At 45.7% G+C, this 19,276-nt stretch overlaps 1 protein-coding gene across 3 annotated transcripts in view; it reads right to left on the minus strand.

Annotated features, from left to right (window-relative positions):
- Positions 1-19,276, minus strand: part of LOC127045856 (mitogen-activated protein kinase kinase kinase 3-like) — a 122,038-nt gene that overhangs the window by 91,074 nt on the left and 11,688 nt on the right. For all 3 annotated transcript variants that reach the window (XM_050942600.1, XM_050942599.1, XM_050942598.1), the window contains exon 2: positions 4,841-4,919. In XM_050942600.1, the coding sequence (XP_050798557.1) occupies positions 4,841-4,844 (4 nt within the window). In that variant the 5' untranslated portion in view covers positions 4,845-4,919. The remainder of the gene's footprint in view (positions 1-4,840; positions 4,920-19,276) is intronic.

Raw genomic sequence — 19,276 nt, forward strand, 5'->3', positions numbered from 1 at the left:
CCCCTGTACCTCGCTGGAAGGAAGAAGGGAGAAATCTGGGCACCTACAAGTGTTGCCTCTACAAGTCTGCGGCGCTCCCCTGCCAGCTCTGCGCTGCTGTACAGGGCCCCCCCAACCATGGCACCCTAGATGGTGACCAGGGTGGCCCATCCCTAAGAGCAGCCCTGCTGATCACTCACAGCGCCCGCAGGGCTGTCTCCAACACCTATGTCTGTAACCTCCCTTTCTCAGTCTGCTCAGGTAGTGACTGTGTGGAACCTGCTAGCCCAGCAGTGGGCAAACTTTTTGGCCCGAGGGCCATATCGGGATTGCAAAACTGTATGGAGAGCCAGGTAGGGAAGGCTATGCCCCTCCAAACAGCCTGGTCCCTGCCCCTTATCTGCCCTCTCCCACTTCCCACCCTCTGACTGCCCCCCCTTAGATCCCTCTCATCCAACCTCCCCCCACAACTACTTGTTCCCTGACAGCCCCCTCCCAGGACCTCCCACCTCTAACTTCCCCCCCAGCTCCCTGTCCCCTGTCCCTAACCGCCCCCATCCAACCCTCTCTGACCCCTATCCACACCCCCGCCCCCAACAGGCCCGCAGGGATCCCATCCCCATCCAACCCCCCCTGCTCCCTGTCTCCTGACTGTCCCCCGGGATCCTCTGCCCCTTATCCAACCCCCCACTCCCTGCCCCCTTACCATGCCGCTCAGAGCACCAGGACCGACAGCCACACTGCTCAACCGGAGCCAGCCGCACTGCTACAGTCTAAAGGACCGGGGCAGGCCAGCGGCTCTCGCAGCCATGCTGCCCGGCAGGAGCTCACAGCCGCCCCCCCCCCTTCCCCCCCCGCCCACAGCGCTGGCAGCACGGAGAGCTGAGGCTGCACGGGAGGAGCAAGAGGCTTGAGCTCCAGGCCGGGAGGTAAGAGCTGGGCAGGATGATCCCGCAGGCTGGATGTGGCCCACAGGCTGCAGTTTGCCCACCTCTGTGCTAGACTGCTTGCCCGCCACAGAAACCTACCCTCACAGCTTCAGAAACGGCTATGAAGCATGTTCAATAACTATCACTCCCCCTTCTTGTGATGTCTCTGGGACCTTCTAACGCGGTTGCCCTGTGCTGCCCATGTGCAGTGACAGAGGAGTCAAACTAAAATCCATGGAGCTAGTGAACAGGCGCAGTTAATGGGGGGTGTGGTAGGAAGGGATGGATGACATTTTTGAAAAGGAGTTATCCAGGTGAAGGAGGAGCAATTACATGACCCTTGGGGTAACTTTGGGGTGTGTGCGTGTGCTTACTGCTTGACTGAAATATACCATGTGGTCTGTTTGTTTGGGGAACCATGTGCTGAGGCTAAGGGCCTCCTAGGCAAGACTGAGAGCTTCTCAAGGAGGTTTTGATCCCTAGGCCCTTTAGCACCCATCAACCCTTAACCAGGGCCAGGGCTACTCAGGAAGATCACGGCTTTAAGGGGGCAGCTCCTAAGCCACCAGAGGAGCTAGCAAACAGGAGCAGCTAACATGAGTTTTGTGAAGGAGCATGACGGGGGCTAGATACACTTAACATTCTTTAAACTGAAGACCAAAACCACCCCCGCATAAAAACACAACATCAACAAAGGAGCAAGCTGCAGGAGTAATAAGAGAATGCAGGCAGAAGACCAGCAACAGAGTGGAGGTTATACAGTTTACTGCACTCAATGCAGCATGTATGATTACCTGGCTCTCAGAGACCGTGCACGGGCTCTGGAGACCAGAGTGGCTGAACTGGAGGAACTACAGGAGACAAAAAGGTTCATAGATGAGACTTTTTGGGACATCGTAGAACAGTTTCACTCCCAGTCTGACAGCCTCTGTGCTGTTGAGGAGGATGAAATTCTTAGGGAAGAACATCCAACTGGAGCAGAGGGAAACGATCCCATAATTGGGACCCTCCTTCCAGATGATGATGTGGCAGCCTCTCCCACTGAGGATCTCTCTCCAGCGGAGGAAACTCCAGTGATTAGGAAGAGACAGGTAATAGTTATGGGGGATTCGATCATTAGACACCACAAATAGCTGGGTTTGCAATGACCGGGAGAACCGCATGGTGACTTGCCTGCATGATGTGAAGGTTGTGGATCTCTTGAGACATCTAGATAGAGGTATGTGTAGTGCTGGGGAGCAGCTGGTGGTCGTGGTACATGTAGGTACCAATCACATAGGGAAGGATAGGAGAGAGGCCCTGGAGGCCAATTTAGCTGCTAGGTAAGAGTCCAGGACCTCCATGGTAGCATTCTCTGAAATGCTTCTGGTTCCACACACAGGGTCAGTTAGACAGGCAGAACTGCAGGGTCTCAATGTGTGGCTAAGACAATGGTGTTGGGAGGAGGGATTTAGATTTATTAGGAACTGGGGAAACTTTTGGGAAAGGGGGAGCCTATACACAAAGGATGGGCTCCACCTAAACCAGAATGGAACCAGATTGCTAGCACTCGGTTTGCCAGAAGCTGGGAATGGGCGACAGAGGATGGATCACTTGATGATTGCCTGTTGTGTTCATTTCCTCTGGGGCGACTGGTACTGGCCATTGTCGGTAGACAGGATACTGGGCTAGATGGACCTTTGGTCTGACCCAGTATGGACCTTTTAATGGTCACGTGCCCTCCCCACTACTTCTCCCCCACTCTTTGGGCTTGAAAACAAACAAACATAAAATAAAAAGTTGTAGAAGAAGTCTGTGGGTTACACTACCTGGTGCGGAGGGGTCATAGGGCAATGATGAATCAGAGCCTGAGTGACCTGTCCGGGGCAAGAACTGGATATAGACATTTCTGGCCTGAGTTACAGAAGTGCATTTCCAGTGGAAGTCCTCTAAGCCCTGCTCTAACTGCTAGGCCACACTGTCTTCTTTGAAATGCCTCTGAAACTTTAATAACTAATGATACGTCAGATTTTTATTGTGCCGTCTATGTAACTCTCCATTCTTCACAAATATTATTAGCATGGAGCTAAATGGGGCACAAACGTTAAGTAACATGCCCAAGGTCACACAGTACGTACATGGCAAAGCCAAAAGACTTCACATTCTCTGCTCTATTTACAGGGTCATGCTACTTCTTTGATGCACCTCCCCAGGGAAAATGGGGTCATGGTGAAATCTGAGTTATTGATCACATTGCGAATGCCTCATTTGTGCTAACAATCTTCCTTGTAAGGAATCTGGGGTGGTTGTTTCTTTCAAATTGAAAGGAAATCCAGGGCAAGATTTTGGAGATGTGGCTGTGTTAAGCAGCACTGCTGGGGACTAATCACAATGCTCATATCCTGGGTAATACACAATATGTTTGCTAGTTATTCTTTAAAACCCCACCTGCTGTAGACTAAAAACCACCCACTCACTGTAGATTAAACATTAATCTTCCCTTCCCCTCTCTGCAGTTTCATTACATCCTCACGTAAACACCTTTAGTCTAGCGACTCTCAGAGGGAAATGAATGGGGCAGCGAAAGTAACATCTCAGGGAGGCAGCAATATATACTGCACATCCTGTACCCATCTAGCCCAAACAACTGGGCCGCTGAGACCAGAGTTACACTCACATTGTGTTCCTGTCCACTGTAGCCTGGCAGTTCTAACTGCCTTTGTGTGGACAGCGCATCTATGTTATAATGAAGTTCATATACGTGAGAGGTGTGCACAGACCCAGGCAGATAGAGCAAAACAGCCACAGGCAGGGAACACCCAACGGAGTGCTGAAGGCCACGGGGAAACGGAATCCAGGCACATTTGCACATGGAAGAGGAATCTAACCCCAGGGTTAGCCCACACCTTCCCTCTCCAAGCTTCCAATTAAAGGGGAACCAGTCAACTAGCTGGCCAATTACGACACAAAAATCATCAGAAAGTCACAACTACAGCCGGTCAACATTTTTGTGTCTACTTCTTTTAATATAGCAAAGAATGAACATTTTCACTTGTTTGAATTCCCCCACACACCATGAAACTTTTTAAAATTAAAATGTGTGTCTCAGTTCTCCCCCCCCCACACACACACTTTAACATTTTTTACTTAAAAGCTAATGCCTTCTCCCAACCCCATGTTTCCTGTGGGAACAAAAGGCAAAAACTAAAAGACAGAAAAAGCTAAAAAGGGGCAGGGCTTGATCCTTTCCCCTCCTTTACTTCTCTTCTCCAATGGGGAAACGGGGTAGGGAGGAGAGAAAGGGAGCGAAGGAGACAAAATGAGAGGAAGACACGAAACATTTTTCGAATTTCAACCAGCCCTGATGATTTTCAAATCACTCCCAGTTCTGTACTGGACTAGATTATACAGTGAAGACTTACAAATGAAAGGCCAAATCATTAACTCCTAGGACAGTGGTTCTCAAACTTGGTACTGACGACCCCTTTCACATAGCAAGCCTCTGAGTGTGACACCCCCACCTCCCTTATACATTAAAAACACTTTTTAATATAATTTAACACCATTGTAAATGCTGGAGGCAAAGCGGGGATTGGGGTGGGGGCTGACAGCTCGTGACCCCCCCGTAATAACCTAACGACCCCGAGGGGTCCCGACCCACAGTTTGAGAACCCTTGCCCTAGGACCTCTACTCCTCGACATTAGTTAGACCATTTTGGCATTGGTGAGCTAGCCTTTGGCAAGGGGGGAGCTCAGCCATACCTGTGCCAGGTATAACCCACCTCCCCAGGTGAAGGGAATGATTCCAGAGGTCACATGATGGGAACATATGACTCATAACCAGTCCTCCATTTCTGCAGATTCTCCTGCTCTGGGCTGTTTTGTCAGGTACACCAAGCCACAGTAACCTATTAGAGAAAGGCTCAATTGCTCCAGTGGGACCCACTTCTTACCCATGTTTGCATTTACATCAGGCCTCCATTCCACTGGTCACGGACACTCACGCCTCGTCCTCCACTCACAAGTGTCCACCTGCAATAATAATAGAGACAGAATATACAGGTGTACTCCAACACAGCTATCGGTTCAGATATTTGATTGGATCACTCTTTATCAAACAGGTTTCCATTTTTGCACTGTTTACGCAGGCAATTTATTTTGATAGGAATCGGACAAGCAGTCTAGACTCCTCTTCTCTGCTCTCCCCAGAGATATAGTCTCAACTTTGTACACAAACTTTAGCTACTCACCTTGCTGTGTCTCCATTTCCCCCATCTGTAAAATGGGCATAATGATACCTACCCACTTTGTAACATACTTCTCATCCACAGGCCTCAAAGCAACCCTCTTCCACCAAGTGTAGACTACCTATCTATTATACTCACTGTAGCATAAGAGCACCTCACCATATTTAACGTAGTTATCCTCACAACATCCCTGTGAGGTATATGTGTCTGAGAGACACCGAGACTAAATGACTGGGAAGGACTGCATGACAGAGCAGGGAACTGGACTCAGGTCTCCCAGATCCTAGCCTATTGGCTTAACCACTGGACCATCTTCCCCTATTACAGTTGCCTCCTCCTAGGGGGAAGCCAGGATATGAGCAGCTGATCGTATGTGGAGGGAAACTGTGCCAGAGAGAGAACACACCGTTTTAAAAGCAGTCCCAGACTCCCTCTCCCAGTCTCTCTCCTAATATCTCTCTCCACCCATCTCCAGTTGTCCCCAAACCCTCTTAGGCAAATACTGAGCTTGATGTTTTTTTTAATCCAGCATGTAAGCATTTGGTCAGAGCTGGAACAAATGCATACGACGATCTCTGTTCACAGTAGTAAGCCCTGAGAATTTCACAGAGGGCAAGACTGAACCCATAGGGCAAAATTCTGCTCTAGTTTATGTCAACAGCAAACTTCCTACAGACCAAATGGAAGTAGATCAGGTACATAGGTATCTAAAGCCATGCTTTTAAGTCCACAGACACCATTTACACACCTAATTTGTAGATACAGTTAACACCCAGGTAGCTCCCACTGAAGTCAACTGATAGATACCCAAACCTCACTGGGAGTTGCTGGATTTAGGGACATAACCTGAGATAGCTATTTCTTAAATTAAAAAAAATCTTGGCCAGAGGCTTTAGCCCTTGATAGTTTGATAAAATATGCAAGAGAGACTTCCATTTGATCAGCATCTCACTAAATATATAGAAGAGTTTTTTTCCAGGGGTCTGATCCTTCAGTCCTTGCACAGGCAACACTTCCATTAAAACCAGCAAAGAGTCCTGTGGCACCTTATAGACTAACAGACGTATTGGAGCGTGAGCTTTCGTGGGTGAATACCTGCTTTGTCAGGTCTGACGAAGCAGGTATCCACCCATGAAAGCTCACGCTCCAAAACGTCTGTTAGTCTATAAGGTGCCACAGGACTCTTTGCTGGTTTTACAGATCCAGATTAACACGGCTAACCCTCTGATACTTGACTTCCATTAAAGTCAATGGGAGGTTTGGGTGCCAGGCAACAGACAATTATTTTGGATCCTTACGCATCATCTGTTAGGAAAGATGCTCCACTAGTAACACAAAGGAGCTTTGAAAGCTCCGAGAGCATCAAGTTGATTAAAAAAAGAGCTATAAAAATCACAACTCCTAAAAGAACCACGGAAGATACAGGAGTGACTTCAAGATCTGACCTAAAAATAATACATTCAAAAACATCTGAGTCTTTGGACCTTCATGCTGCCAAGCACTAGGATATTTACCCAACCTATTTGGAGAGAAACAAGCAGGAAGGGAGACAGATAAGAAAGCAGCAAAATACTCTGTAATTTACATGTGTCACTACGTGTTATTCCTTTGCTGTTGTTGCTTCCTATCTGAGCAACAGCCCTGTTTAACCCGAGATTATAAAGCCACCGAGAACTGTTATGTTCTATAATCTTTCAAGACAGACAGACGTAAGAGAGGGACATGGAGAAGCATAATATCTCTACCAGAGAATAATGAACTGGTCTCAAATAAACGGACCTGCCTTAGGGCCTGCTCCAACTCCCACTGAATTCAATGGAAAGACTCAAACTGACTTCAATGCGATCTGGATTCGCTTCTTAGCTGAAAAGGGGCAAAAATTGACCTACTTTTTTGCTTCTGTTTGCAAAGAAATGAAGTTGTACACCTCGCTGGTGCACACAAGTACCACAATTGCGTGTACAGCATCGTCATCTGTCTGAATGGGCAGCTAGACACACAACTGGACACCTGCCCATGCCAACATGTAATTTGTACAACACCTGCACATGCAAGTAACTCATATGGATGAATGCCTGAAAATGTGACCTTTCACTTTGAGAAACTACATGCATGTTTTATATAGTCCTTCCTCTAATACAAACCACCAATCTCCCACGGTTTATTTCTTACAAGCAACCCTACAATAACAAGCCAGCATCCACGTGCAATGGAGTAAATACCAATGCAAACATATACGAGTTTCATGTTTTCTATTTCAACATTTTTTTTAACTATGAAAATGGATGCCCTTAGAACTGGATTGCAAATTCTGCTTTTTTGCCAGACTCCCAGCAATACATACTAGCTGTCCCAGTTGTGGAGTGTCCAATCCCTGTTTTTTAGCACAATATTGCTATTTTACAGTGGCCTTTTACACATCTCTCCTATTCCAATGTATCTCAGTGAAATGTAACAGCATTTCCCTAAACCTCTCACCCAAAGTCAGAGAGCATTTGTGTAACCTGGGAGCATCCTGACTCCCACTCCACTGTTCTGATGCCCAGTGAATGCTGCCTGCACTGTAAATCTCTGTATTACAGCACACCTGACAAACCACTGGCCTGTAACCCAGCCTTGGAGAAATGCCTCCTGCCAAAGCAACAGTTACGTGAACTCTGCCCTCCTCCAGCTCAGGGAAAGGTCAGCTTTTCAGCGACCCTGTTGTCGTAAACCACCATTCTCCAGCCCCTGGTGCAATATGGGAGGGTCTGATTCAATTCTCAGTGTAAACCAGAAACAACTTCACAATGGTGGTACACTGGCTTAGATGCAGCAACTATGGATTTGCACTATAGTTGACATCAGAATCTTGACCATTTTGCACGCCCAGTGCTTGACTTTGCAAGGGGCAGGATGTCTCCTACGAGGGGACAAGTACCATCCATTTCCACTGAGGCCAACGGGAGAAGGTGGCACTCTGTATACTACAGAATCAGGCCCCTACATCAAACTAGTACATGTTGCAATAGCATGCCACTTGCATCTCTCCTACCAATACTTTCCCACTCACCCTTGTTTATTTAGATCAGCAGCTTTTCAGGGCTGGGACCATCTCCTCTTGGAGGGTGGGGATGGGGCATGCACCAAGTACACCGAGGCCTCAAACTACACAAATAATTATTTACTGCACGACTGAATGCAGGCCACAGATTTCCATGAGGAGCTTAACCCTCTTTTTCCATGCTGAACTTAGCCAGTGTATACGCTGAGATGGTGTAATTAACCAACGTAGAAATCTCTGGTCCCTCCGAAATGTGGCTTAGTTAGAAAATCACCCTAACTAACCTTGCTGAAATTGGGACTTTCCTTGTTTTCCAAGCAGCAGGGAGCAACATATTGGGCCTGGAGAGCTTAACAAGCAAAAGGAGTCAAGCGGAAAAAACTCTCCTCTTTTAAAGAGTCAACAGCATTAACTTTCCACAAGTTTCTGGGCGACTTGCCAGGGTGCTGGAGTTTTGTATACTACGGAACTGTTAAAAATATTATTGTAAATGTTATTTTCACAAGCTTTGGGGGCCAGGGCTGGGGGAGGATTCAAAACAGCAGCAATGAATGGAGCAATGGTGCTAACTTTAAAATCCTACAACATGTACGTATATTTATACAACCTGCAGGACTGGGCTTGAAAGAAAGTCAAACAATGAAAAGTATAACAATACTGCAGGTTTCACAGACTCCAAGGCCCGAAGGGACCAGTGCACTCATCTAGTCTGACCTCCTGTGTAACACAGGCCAGAGAACTTCCCTGAAAGTTTCCTAGAGCAGATCTTCTAGAAAAACATCCAATCTTTTATTTTAAAATTGCCCAGGATAGTGAATCCACCACAACCCTTGTAAATTGTTCTAGTGGTTAATTACCCTCCCTGTTAATAACTTCTATCTTCTTTCCAGCCGGGTACCTATAACATTCTAGTTTTGTTCTACAAACTACAGTGCACACAGCCTCATGGAAATGCAGCCATCTCTGGGGTGGAGGGCGGCAGCCCAGTGCACAGCAGGTTGCACTACACTGGAGGGAGGGAATACATTTTGGCAAAGCTCACTGGTGCAAATTCCTACACTCATGGAACATGCTGCTCATGTTTTCCAAAGCAGCTTCCAGATGGGTGAGCCCAAAATGATGCACCTGTATTTTTGAGCATGGAGGTCTGGGCTTTTTGGGGTTGTAGGTCTGTTTTCTTCAACATTTTGAACATTTACATGCAAACTGAGCCCAGTCTTGCAAGCCTCACTCTCATGAGCAAACCCACTCAACTCACCTCTGTGGGATTTACACAAGAAAGCATTATTTGCATGACTCAGGGTTACAAGATAAAGCATTTTAGTTGGGCTCACAAATCAGGTTGCCAAGCAATACACATGCAGCCTGCTTGCACCAGGGCAGCCTGCTTACTTTTATTTAACCATGCAAACTCTTAGCTATGTGGAAGTACACACGATATAATTTCAAACGTGCTACTTTGGATAGACTGATGCTTTGTTTTAAAAATGATGTGTTTCAAATGACAGACACATTGCAACTACATGGGACTCCATCTACCTCCAAAGAATGATGCAACCCTACCAGAAATCAAAGTCATGGCTTCAGTGACTTAGACAGAGAAACCCAGTACATAAATCACCTTGCTGACTACTTCATACTATGAGCATAAAGTGAGAGCTTTAACAGGCAACAGTAAAAAAAAAGGACATCATATCACCTTTCAATGATTTGGAAAAGGACATGACTTAAAATCCACTCCCTTGCGAGCATATTTATAAGAGAAGTAGTAGAAACTGTTCCAATACATTATGCTCAGCCTGAATTTCCTCTTACGCTAGTGTAACTCCATTAACTTTGATGCAATAGTTATGAATATACACACGCTAGTGTATGAGACAGCTCTTGAGGTTCCACAGAGATCAGCAATTTCTGGAAACGTGAGCCATACATAACAAAAGGCAGACCTCGTCTCTAGATATATCAGGACTGAAAAATTCAAGGGACCTCTCAGGTCAAGGCAACTGGAAAACAAGAAGATACAAATAAATTAAGGCAAGTGACGTTTCAGGCCACAGGTCCGGCACACGCTGGGCTTTTTGCTTGCATTATACCTTCCATAATGTACAGTTTAGTTCCCAGTGTTCTCAGTTTGTTGGCTACCCTGAATGGCCAACCAAACTGAACTAATTATACACTTTTTAAGTGGGACTCATAAAAAGGCTGCTTCTAAAAAAGCAGCTCAATTATGTAAACTGTAAATGCTGCTTTCTATCAGGCATTAAAGGGACTAAGTATAAGTGAACCAGATCCTCAGGTGTAACCTGGCACAGCTCCTTTGACATCAATGGAGTTCAGTCTGTCTACACCAGCTGAGGATCTGGAAGATCCGTAATTGGCTCAGAAAGGGAACTTCTCTTCTCAGGAGGAAAGCCTAATGCCGATGAAAAATGTTGCTCTGGTTGTTGTGTTTTTTTTCTTTCACATAGGGCCAGATTGTGCCCTCAGATGAGTATTTGGATAGATGGCAGAGAAGGGTCACAGTGCAGATGTGAGCTATTCCAGCAGAAATCGAGAGCATCCCCACTAATTTAATGGAGGCACTTCCAGCTAAGGCTGACTGAAAAAAAGCTATTGTCGCCGGGGGGGGGGGGGGATTGTCCTCTCCCTCTCCCCATTAAAAAAAAAGAAGAAAAACGAAAAACCACTTTTCAGGATTTGTTTTTAAAATCAAAACAAGAGTTATTCATTTCAATTTGAATTTTTTTTTGGAGGGGGAGGGGTGTCTTTCAGGAATTGTTTTTCCTTCCCTTTCTAACCCTTGTTCTCCACAGGAAAAGGGGAAGTAGGCACTTTAAAAAAAATACACACAACAACCTATACATGAAAAATTTAAATTCAGAATGGGAATTTTAATCTTGCAAAAAAGTGTCCCCACAAAGCTTTTCGCATCCTTTCAAAAGACTTTTTTGACCTGACACTGACGAAGACATTTCAGTGAGAACAACTCTCAACTTTCATTTCTCATGGGGGCCAGAACTGGTCCCAGAGAGAGAGAGTCAGGACCTGCAAATCTACTTTAGGGCAGCAGTTCTACGCTGTTGCAATTCCACTGCCTCCAAAACAGCACCAACTTGATGTAACAGAAAGCAGAATCAGGCCTGTGAGCTGCTATGAATGTGGAAAACTGCAGTTTGCACTTGCTGAAATTCCAAAGTGGTCTTATTATTTCTTCAATAGCTCCCAGAAGTCCCAGTGTCACGGATTGGGGCCCCATTGTACTAGATCAGGGGTAGACACGTGTGCCGAAGGCGGCACGCAAGCTGATTTTCAGTAGCACTCACACTGCCCAGGTCCTGGCCACCGGTCGAGGAGCCTCTGCATTTTAATTTTAAATGAAGCTTCTTAAACATTTTAAAAACCTTATTTACTTTACATACAACAATAGTTTAGTTATATAATATAGACTTATAGAAGGAGATCTTCTAAAAACGTTAAAATGTATTACTGGCACACGCAACCTTAAATTAGACTGAATAAATGAAGACTCGGCACAGCATTTCTGAAAGGTTGCTGACCCCTGTACTAGATGATGTACAAACACTGTCTCTGCCCTGAAGAGCTTATAACTTAGGTCAGTGGGTCTCAGCCGTTTCCATGCAGCGACCCTATGTTACAACAGAAGAGTTTTGAGTCCAAAAAGTTCAAGACCTGCCTCCCCCGCATCAAGCCATAAGGAAAAGAGGGGTGAAGGTGACTCCCTGAAACCTGTTTCTGTGCTGGGTGGAGAGTTGGGGGTCACAATCCTCATTAAAGACAAGAGGCACTTGGCAACGAAAGAAACAATATGGCCTCAGCAGTAGTTGCTCTCAGTTAACATCAGATACCGAAAGTTGTCTGCTATCTCACAAGATCAGCATGTTTGTTAACTGACCCACTTTCTCCTCCCTTCTTCAGTATCTTGCTGACAGCACTTGGAGGAAAAGCTCAAATATTGCAAGCAATTTCTCAGGCCAGCTATCATCCTTTTTTAACACAGTCATCCTTCATCAACACCCTCCTCCCCCTAGATCAATAGTCCCTCTTGGTGGCATCCCATTTTGTATCTTACAACAGCAACCTTTTTAGTGAGCTACAGTTCCAATTCCCTAATCTGTTCAGATTGGGCTGATCACCATGTACCTTTCTAATTGACTAGCGAGGTCAAACAGGTCAGACTGTTAGCAGCTGCATCTTGTTCAGCACACTTTAAAAAAAGACACCAACATGAGTCAGATGGATTTTTTTTTTTTAATTCCTTCTGGCAAAAGAAGGAAAAACACTTCAAGACAGAGATGCTGACCAACAGATAATTACCGAAGAACAGGCATGATTCTTCTTGTGTTTGCAATATCAACTGTAAAGCAGTTAATCCAGATTTACATTAAAGTAAATTAGAGAAAAATCATTTGTTAAATGCTGGAGGTAAAAATGTGGTGTATTTTGCTTGTAGGACTCTGTTCTTGCATGCTACATCTTTAAATCTCAAATTATTAGGGTTGCCAACTTTCTAACTGCACAAATCCAAACACTCTTGCCCTGCCCCCTGCCCCCACCCCTTCCCCAAGGCCCCACCCCCTGGTCACTCCACCCCCTCCTCCCTCTGTCGCTTGCTCTCCTCCACCCTCACTCAGTCACTCATGGGAGGGGATATGGGCTCTGGGCCAGGAGTGTGGGCTCTGGGGTGGGGCCAGGAATGAGCGGTTTGGGGTGCAGAAGGGGGCTCCAGGCTGGATCCAAGGAGTTTGTGTGGGAGGGGATTCCGAGCTGGGGCAGGGGGGTTGGGAGAAGATTCAGGATGCCGGCACCTGGCAGCGCTCACCTTGGGCAGCTCCCTAGAACTGGCGACATGTCCCTCGGCTCTTAGGAAGATGTATGGCCAGGTGGTTCTACGCACTACCTCTGCCCACAGGCACCGTTCCCGTGGCTCCCATTGGCTACGGTTCCCAGCCAATGGGAGATGTGGAGCCAAGGCTCAAAGTGGAGGCAGCGCACAGAGCTTACGTGGCTGTCCCCGTTCCTAGGAGCTGAGGGACATGTTTCTGTTTCCGGTGAGCCCAAGGGAGCCGGGTAGGGAGCCTGCCAGTCCCCCACCAACCAGACTTTTAACGGCCCAGTCAGCGGTGCTGACCAGAGCTACCAGAGTCCCTTTTCGACTGGATGTTAAACTGGACACCTGGCAACACTACTAAGTATTCTGCTATCTGCTGAGATGGTCAGCTAGGTTGCGTGCTCATCTCATCACAGATTACTATAGAAGACACACAGATTCTGCTCTTTCATCAAGACTATCTTTTGTTCTCCTCTTGACCTAAAACTAACACCATTCAGTCTCAGAGTATCAGTTTGCTTTTGGTATACGAAGAAACATACCAAAAATATGCCGTACATGATTAACCAACAAGCCTAGATGGAACTGTGGGACACGCTACACGACCCAACAGACATGTACAGTACATTATCTCAGTGTGGTCTACAAGTTACGAAGAGAAAATAACATGCTATGACCCAGTACTGTACATACCCCAATAGTCTATCACAATGGAAGGTTACAGGCCAAGGAGGCAACACATGTCCCAGAAGTGGCCATACCAAGTACCCAACCATACCGGACACTATTGAGAACTATCAGTGTCCATGGTAGCTTTACCTAAGGAGATGCTTTGAAACTCTAGGGAGGGCAGGTAACCTAGTCTAGCAATCATCACACTGTCCATTGCCATCCATCTCAAGATGCTTTGCTTTACAGATATGAATGAAAGAAGCCTCCTAACATCCCTATGAGGATTGTGCTCTCCATTTTACAGATGGGTAAACAAGCAGAGAGAGGCCCAGAAGTGAGTAGTCACTTAACCACTCTGGGCCTCAGGTCCTCATCTATATGATGGTGGTAACAGCACTGCCCTGCCTCATAAGGGTGCAGTGAGGATCAATATATTAAAGAATGGGAAGTGCTCAGATATTAGAGTCATGGGAGCCATGTATGTCCCACAGCTAGATATCCCAAACCAGAGCCTTACATAAAAATCCAACCATCCTCTAGCGATCACCTGGCTCCCAGTCCTGTGCTTTAACCACTCGGAATGCTCCCTCTCCCTATTTGCTGGCTAAGTACTTGGGGACAATCTGATTCGGGGAAGGAAAGAGAGCCATTTCCTTCAGAAGACAAAGAGGACCCAAGGAGATCATGTCTGCTCCCTTCTGGGGACTGGCGTCTTGCACTGAGGCACCAAAGATATATGGTGGGGAAACTAGACTCCGAGGGCTCGATTTAAAGCGCTGGCAGCAAACAAAGGGTATTAAATAATCAAGACACTCCGGAAAGTGTCTCACTAACCCCAGGGATGAATGGCACCAAGATTTCCATTTTCTTCTGCAACACCAGCAACAGCTCCAGCACCAGGAGAGAATGCCCTTGCTTTCTGGCAGGCTGCCCACACAAACACAGGAAGCTGTGCAATGTGCTGGCTACATGCTGAATGCTTCTCTGGGACGCGAATGCCAACATAGCTGAACTGAGCTCAGAAATAGGATGGGCAGTGGAGGGAGGGAAACCCATCACAAGCACTTTATAGACCTTTTCCGAGGGCAAAAGATATGGAGGTTTGAGTTTACATATGCCCTAGAAGTGCCATCATTCAGAGATACTAAGCCCACGTGTTGTCAGGCTGCCGAGAGAGTCAGACATGTTTGGACACCTCAGTAAGACCTTGATCCAAAACCCACTGTAATCGATGGAGAGAGTCCTTGATTTTCAGAGGAGCTGAACAGCAACCACAAGTTCTATTAGTGAAGTCAATGAGAGCAGCAGGTACTTCGCATCTCTGAAAAACTAGGCCACTCATTAGAGAGAGGTGAGAATTGGTTAGTTACTCTTCGTCCTGTGCTTTGACGATGTACAATTCTAAGCATTATTCAATATTATTTTCAAGGTTCCAGGAAGTTATATAACAGACACAGACAAGATTAAACTGTGCCTCGAAGTGCATGCAATGCAAAATGGGCCCTTCAATTGGTTCAGCATCATCGGTGCGGGCACACACCGTCCATGATTGAACAATCAGTATAAAACTATCGCTTGCTTATGTCACGGATAACCATCTATATTGCAGGCAAGGCTTTTAAGCTCATGTTTAATCTCACATACTCCGGTGTAAACTAGGTGTACCTCCAATGAAACTAATAGAACTACACTAGCGCAAAACCCAATGGACAATCGTGATGCAGGAATGCACATAAGCAAGTGCTTAAGTTTAAGCATGCACATAAGTCCTACTGTGGGAGTGCGGCATACGCCCAAGTTCTTTCCTGAATCAGCCCCTTTTTGTCAAATGCTAGTGAGTTCAGTTCTGCATGGTGCTGAGCACACTCAAGCATCACTGATGTCCATGGGAAGTGAGGGTTTTCGGCACCTTGCTGGAGCCAGCTCAGACTGTGGAATTACAATTTATTTTTTTTGGTAAAGTCAGTAAGGAGGAGAAATTAAAACAAGAGGCACTACAGCAGTTCAGCATTCTAAGCAAAGGAATAAATGAGGTAATGTTCATAGTTTTGAAGTTGACAGTTCAAATTCCAGCACTGAGTCATTCGTCATAGCAACAGCTTTTCCACTAGCACCTTTCCACCTTGTCTTTTGAGAGCCTTCATATACCATCATCATAGATCACAGCAAAGGGAATCTGGGCCAGCCACGCACATGGCTAGTTAGCTTTAGCTGACCCTTCACTACTAAAAGGCTTTCTATTTTTTAAAGCCACCTACTTCATCAAAATTAGTTTACTCCTAGAATGGTAAAGAAGCCATATGCTAAAGCGTGCATAACCTTCATTCCCGCTGAAGTGAAGTGGGAGTTCTGAGCGTGCAAGCAATGCAGGATCGGGGACAGTACAATAGGGAGATCCACTGCTGGAAAGAGGAGTAGGATTGCTGAGCAGAACTGGAGTTAGTGAGAGAGACATGGTCCTCTCTGACTGGCAAGCAAGGAGACCCAGTGTGTGCTTTTCAGCGTGCATGACATGTATTCAGTTTAATCCATTTTGACCGGCAATAGAACAGCCTCAAAAAGCACAGGACTCAATCCCTTAAGAATCTGCTTTAGTTGCTAGTCACAGATCACCTACAGCACACAGTTGAGTATTTCTGAGTCAGTCCAGCAGTGGCTACACAGACACTAAACCTAATCAATTCAGTACAATGCATATCTAGAATGGGACTGGCCATTGTTTTGTGTATTTTTTTATGCTTAAAAGGCCCTGATCCGTTCAATTTTGCTCATGTAAGTAGCCACCCTAGTAAAAACTACTCGTTTGAATAAGGTTTGCAGGAGTTGGGATTTTCAGATTATGATGTACTTTCCAGTAGGTTTTTTAAGTCTCTAAAAAAGGAGAACTTTGCCTCAAACCGAATTACTCAGGAGTGTCATTAACATGGGAGGTTGTATTTATTTCCTGGCTGTTTTTAAGTTCTACAGCCTTGATTCTCTATTTCCTCTGCCCTTTGAGTAGGTCATTTACATCTAGGTACAGTGGGTGTAAAACATCACCCTTCTGATTAGATAAGTGGTCTGCACCTACTTTGTCCAGGTGTAAACAACTAAGCAGGATGCTGGGAAGTGGAGAATCAGGTATATTGATTTCAATGTAGGTGAAATTGAATGAAACCCAATGGGCTGGATTAGAGCAGCTCTGTGTTGCACTACCAGCGCAAAGCACTGGCTTACCTGGCCATCGCAGGAGTTGACTAGAGCGCTGCATTTGACAATTTTTTTTTAATTCCACTCCCACCTGTTCCTGCGTTATTTCTTGCACTTTTATCTTGCTCCCACCTGCAAAAGCCTTAGATCCCACAAGAGAGACAGATTCCACCATGCTACTAAAAACTAAAACCAAACCATTGGCATATTATTATTATTATATTATTATTAAAAAACATAGAATTTTTACCACTAAAAGAATAAAATCTTGCTTCAACCACGTAAACAAATACTTTAACTCCTGTTATAAAACATCAAATCTCTTTCTATCCTCACTCAAGTTTAAGTATTAAAGCCTTTATTTATGAAAAAAGGGGAAAACTTGCTTTCCATTGCTGAAATTCTATTTAGGACAAACTGATGAGAGATTTAGTGTTTTCCCACAAATTACTGCAGTCTGGGTTGGTTTGGTTTTTTTTGCCCATCTATTCCCATCTGCAAAGTACATTTCACCTGCTCCTGCTATTATGGCAGTGGGTCCTGTGGGACTCATGGGTTCCTAATTCCGCTGCAGGGCTCTAGATCAGAACTTTGGGTGACACAGAGCTACCACAGTAACTTCTACACTGATCCGCTCCCTGCACTGAGCATGGCCAAAGCAAGGGCTTGTGGCTGGGATATCCCTGTCTCTTAGTGATCTCAGGCTGCCAGGATGGCCCACTGGGACCAGAGGCTGCTGGCATGAAGCACTCAGATATATGCTCTTCATAACCCAGTAAGAGCCAGAAAAGAATAGACAGGATCTGGGCCCTGGGGCTGCACTACACTGAATTGGGCGAGAACACAGGTGGCCTGAAGCCACTTTCGCAACCCTATCCACATCTTTCTCCTCAGCCACAGCTCAGGGTCTAGCCCAACAGGGTTAGTCACATGAATGATGCAAAGGGCTGCAGCACACCATGCCATTGTAACTCTGACTTCACTGGCGTTACTCTGTATTTACACCAGGGATGTGACATCAGACTTCCCAGCTTTCAAGCAGCAAGCCCGCTTGAGTGCTCAGAGCACAAATATAGCACTTAAAACACTTCTAACTGGTGAAAATATTCCCAGGATTGGAAGAACGGCTTGGACTGTAAATTCCTTGGGGCAGGGACCCTCTTTCTGTACTGTGTTTGTGCTGCACCTAGTACAATGGGGTCTTGGTCGTGGCTAGGGCTGGTAGGTGCAACTGCAATACAAATGAACAGCCAAACAAGACTTTCCTTCTTTCTTTCACTAGGTTATTGCGAGGCTTAATTCAACAGGATTTGTAAATCACTGAGATCCTCGTATTTTTCATATATTTGGGGGCAGCCATGAAAAACATCAGCTTAAAAAGCAATTTGGGGGATTTAAAAAGACAGCTTTATGGTCTTAAGTGTTCTTCTTGAGCTGTGCATTTTAAGGCAACATCTTCAGACCCAGATCCAGCTGATGTAAGTGAATATAGTACCAGTGTCTTGAATGGACTACACCAATTCACACCAGCTAAGAATCAGGCCCTGCCAGTTCTTAAAGTATAAAAGTTTTGCTTTCCACTCACTGCCTAGGCTGAGATAAGTTCCTGTCTTGCAGGATATGGACATAAGCATGAAAAGGAAGCCTTATTCTTTGCTGGCCAATGCTGTCAGATTTCAAAATTATCTCATCTTTAGGATCACAAGGAAGTAAATATAAACCTGTTCAGTAACATTGTTCACTGTTAACTCCTTGCCTGCTGGTCAGCCAATCACCGTGCTGCATTGCTGCTGATCCACGAAGGATCTCCTGTACTCAGAGAACCAGAGTTTCACCAACACATTGGGCATGTTTCTATCAGTCAGACCCGGGCTGTTTAGTCACAGACAAAGGGCTAGCAGAACACATGCACAGAAGATTTCCATCAACGCCAATTAAGTGTTTGACGTCAGCTAGAGTTGCCACATATGTGGAACTTTACAAGCCCTACCTCAAACATGGTTTAAATGCTGCCACCACTGTCAATCTCCAGCAAGAGACAGGAGCGCTAAACCCAATGTTCTGGATATATCCCAATTGCACTCTGCCTACCTAGAACTGCCCCTTCATAATCATAGAATCATAGATAATCATAGAATCATAGGACTAGAAGGGACCTTGAGAGGTCATCTAATCCACTCCTCAGCACAACTAAATATTACCTAGACCATCCCTGACAGGCATTTGTCTAAACTGCTCTTAAAAATCTCCAGTGATGGAGATTCCACCCCACCACCCCCCAGGCAATTTATTCCAGTGCTCAACCACTCTGACAGTTAGCAAGTTTTTCCTAATGTCTAACCTAAACCACCCCTGCTGCAATTTAAGCTTATTGCTTCTTGCCCTATCC

This window comes from Gopherus flavomarginatus, chromosome 2 (genome assembly GCF_025201925.1).
Source record: "Gopherus flavomarginatus isolate rGopFla2 chromosome 2, rGopFla2.mat.asm, whole genome shotgun sequence".
Lineage (NCBI taxonomy): Eukaryota > Metazoa > Chordata > Testudines > Testudinidae > Gopherus > Gopherus flavomarginatus.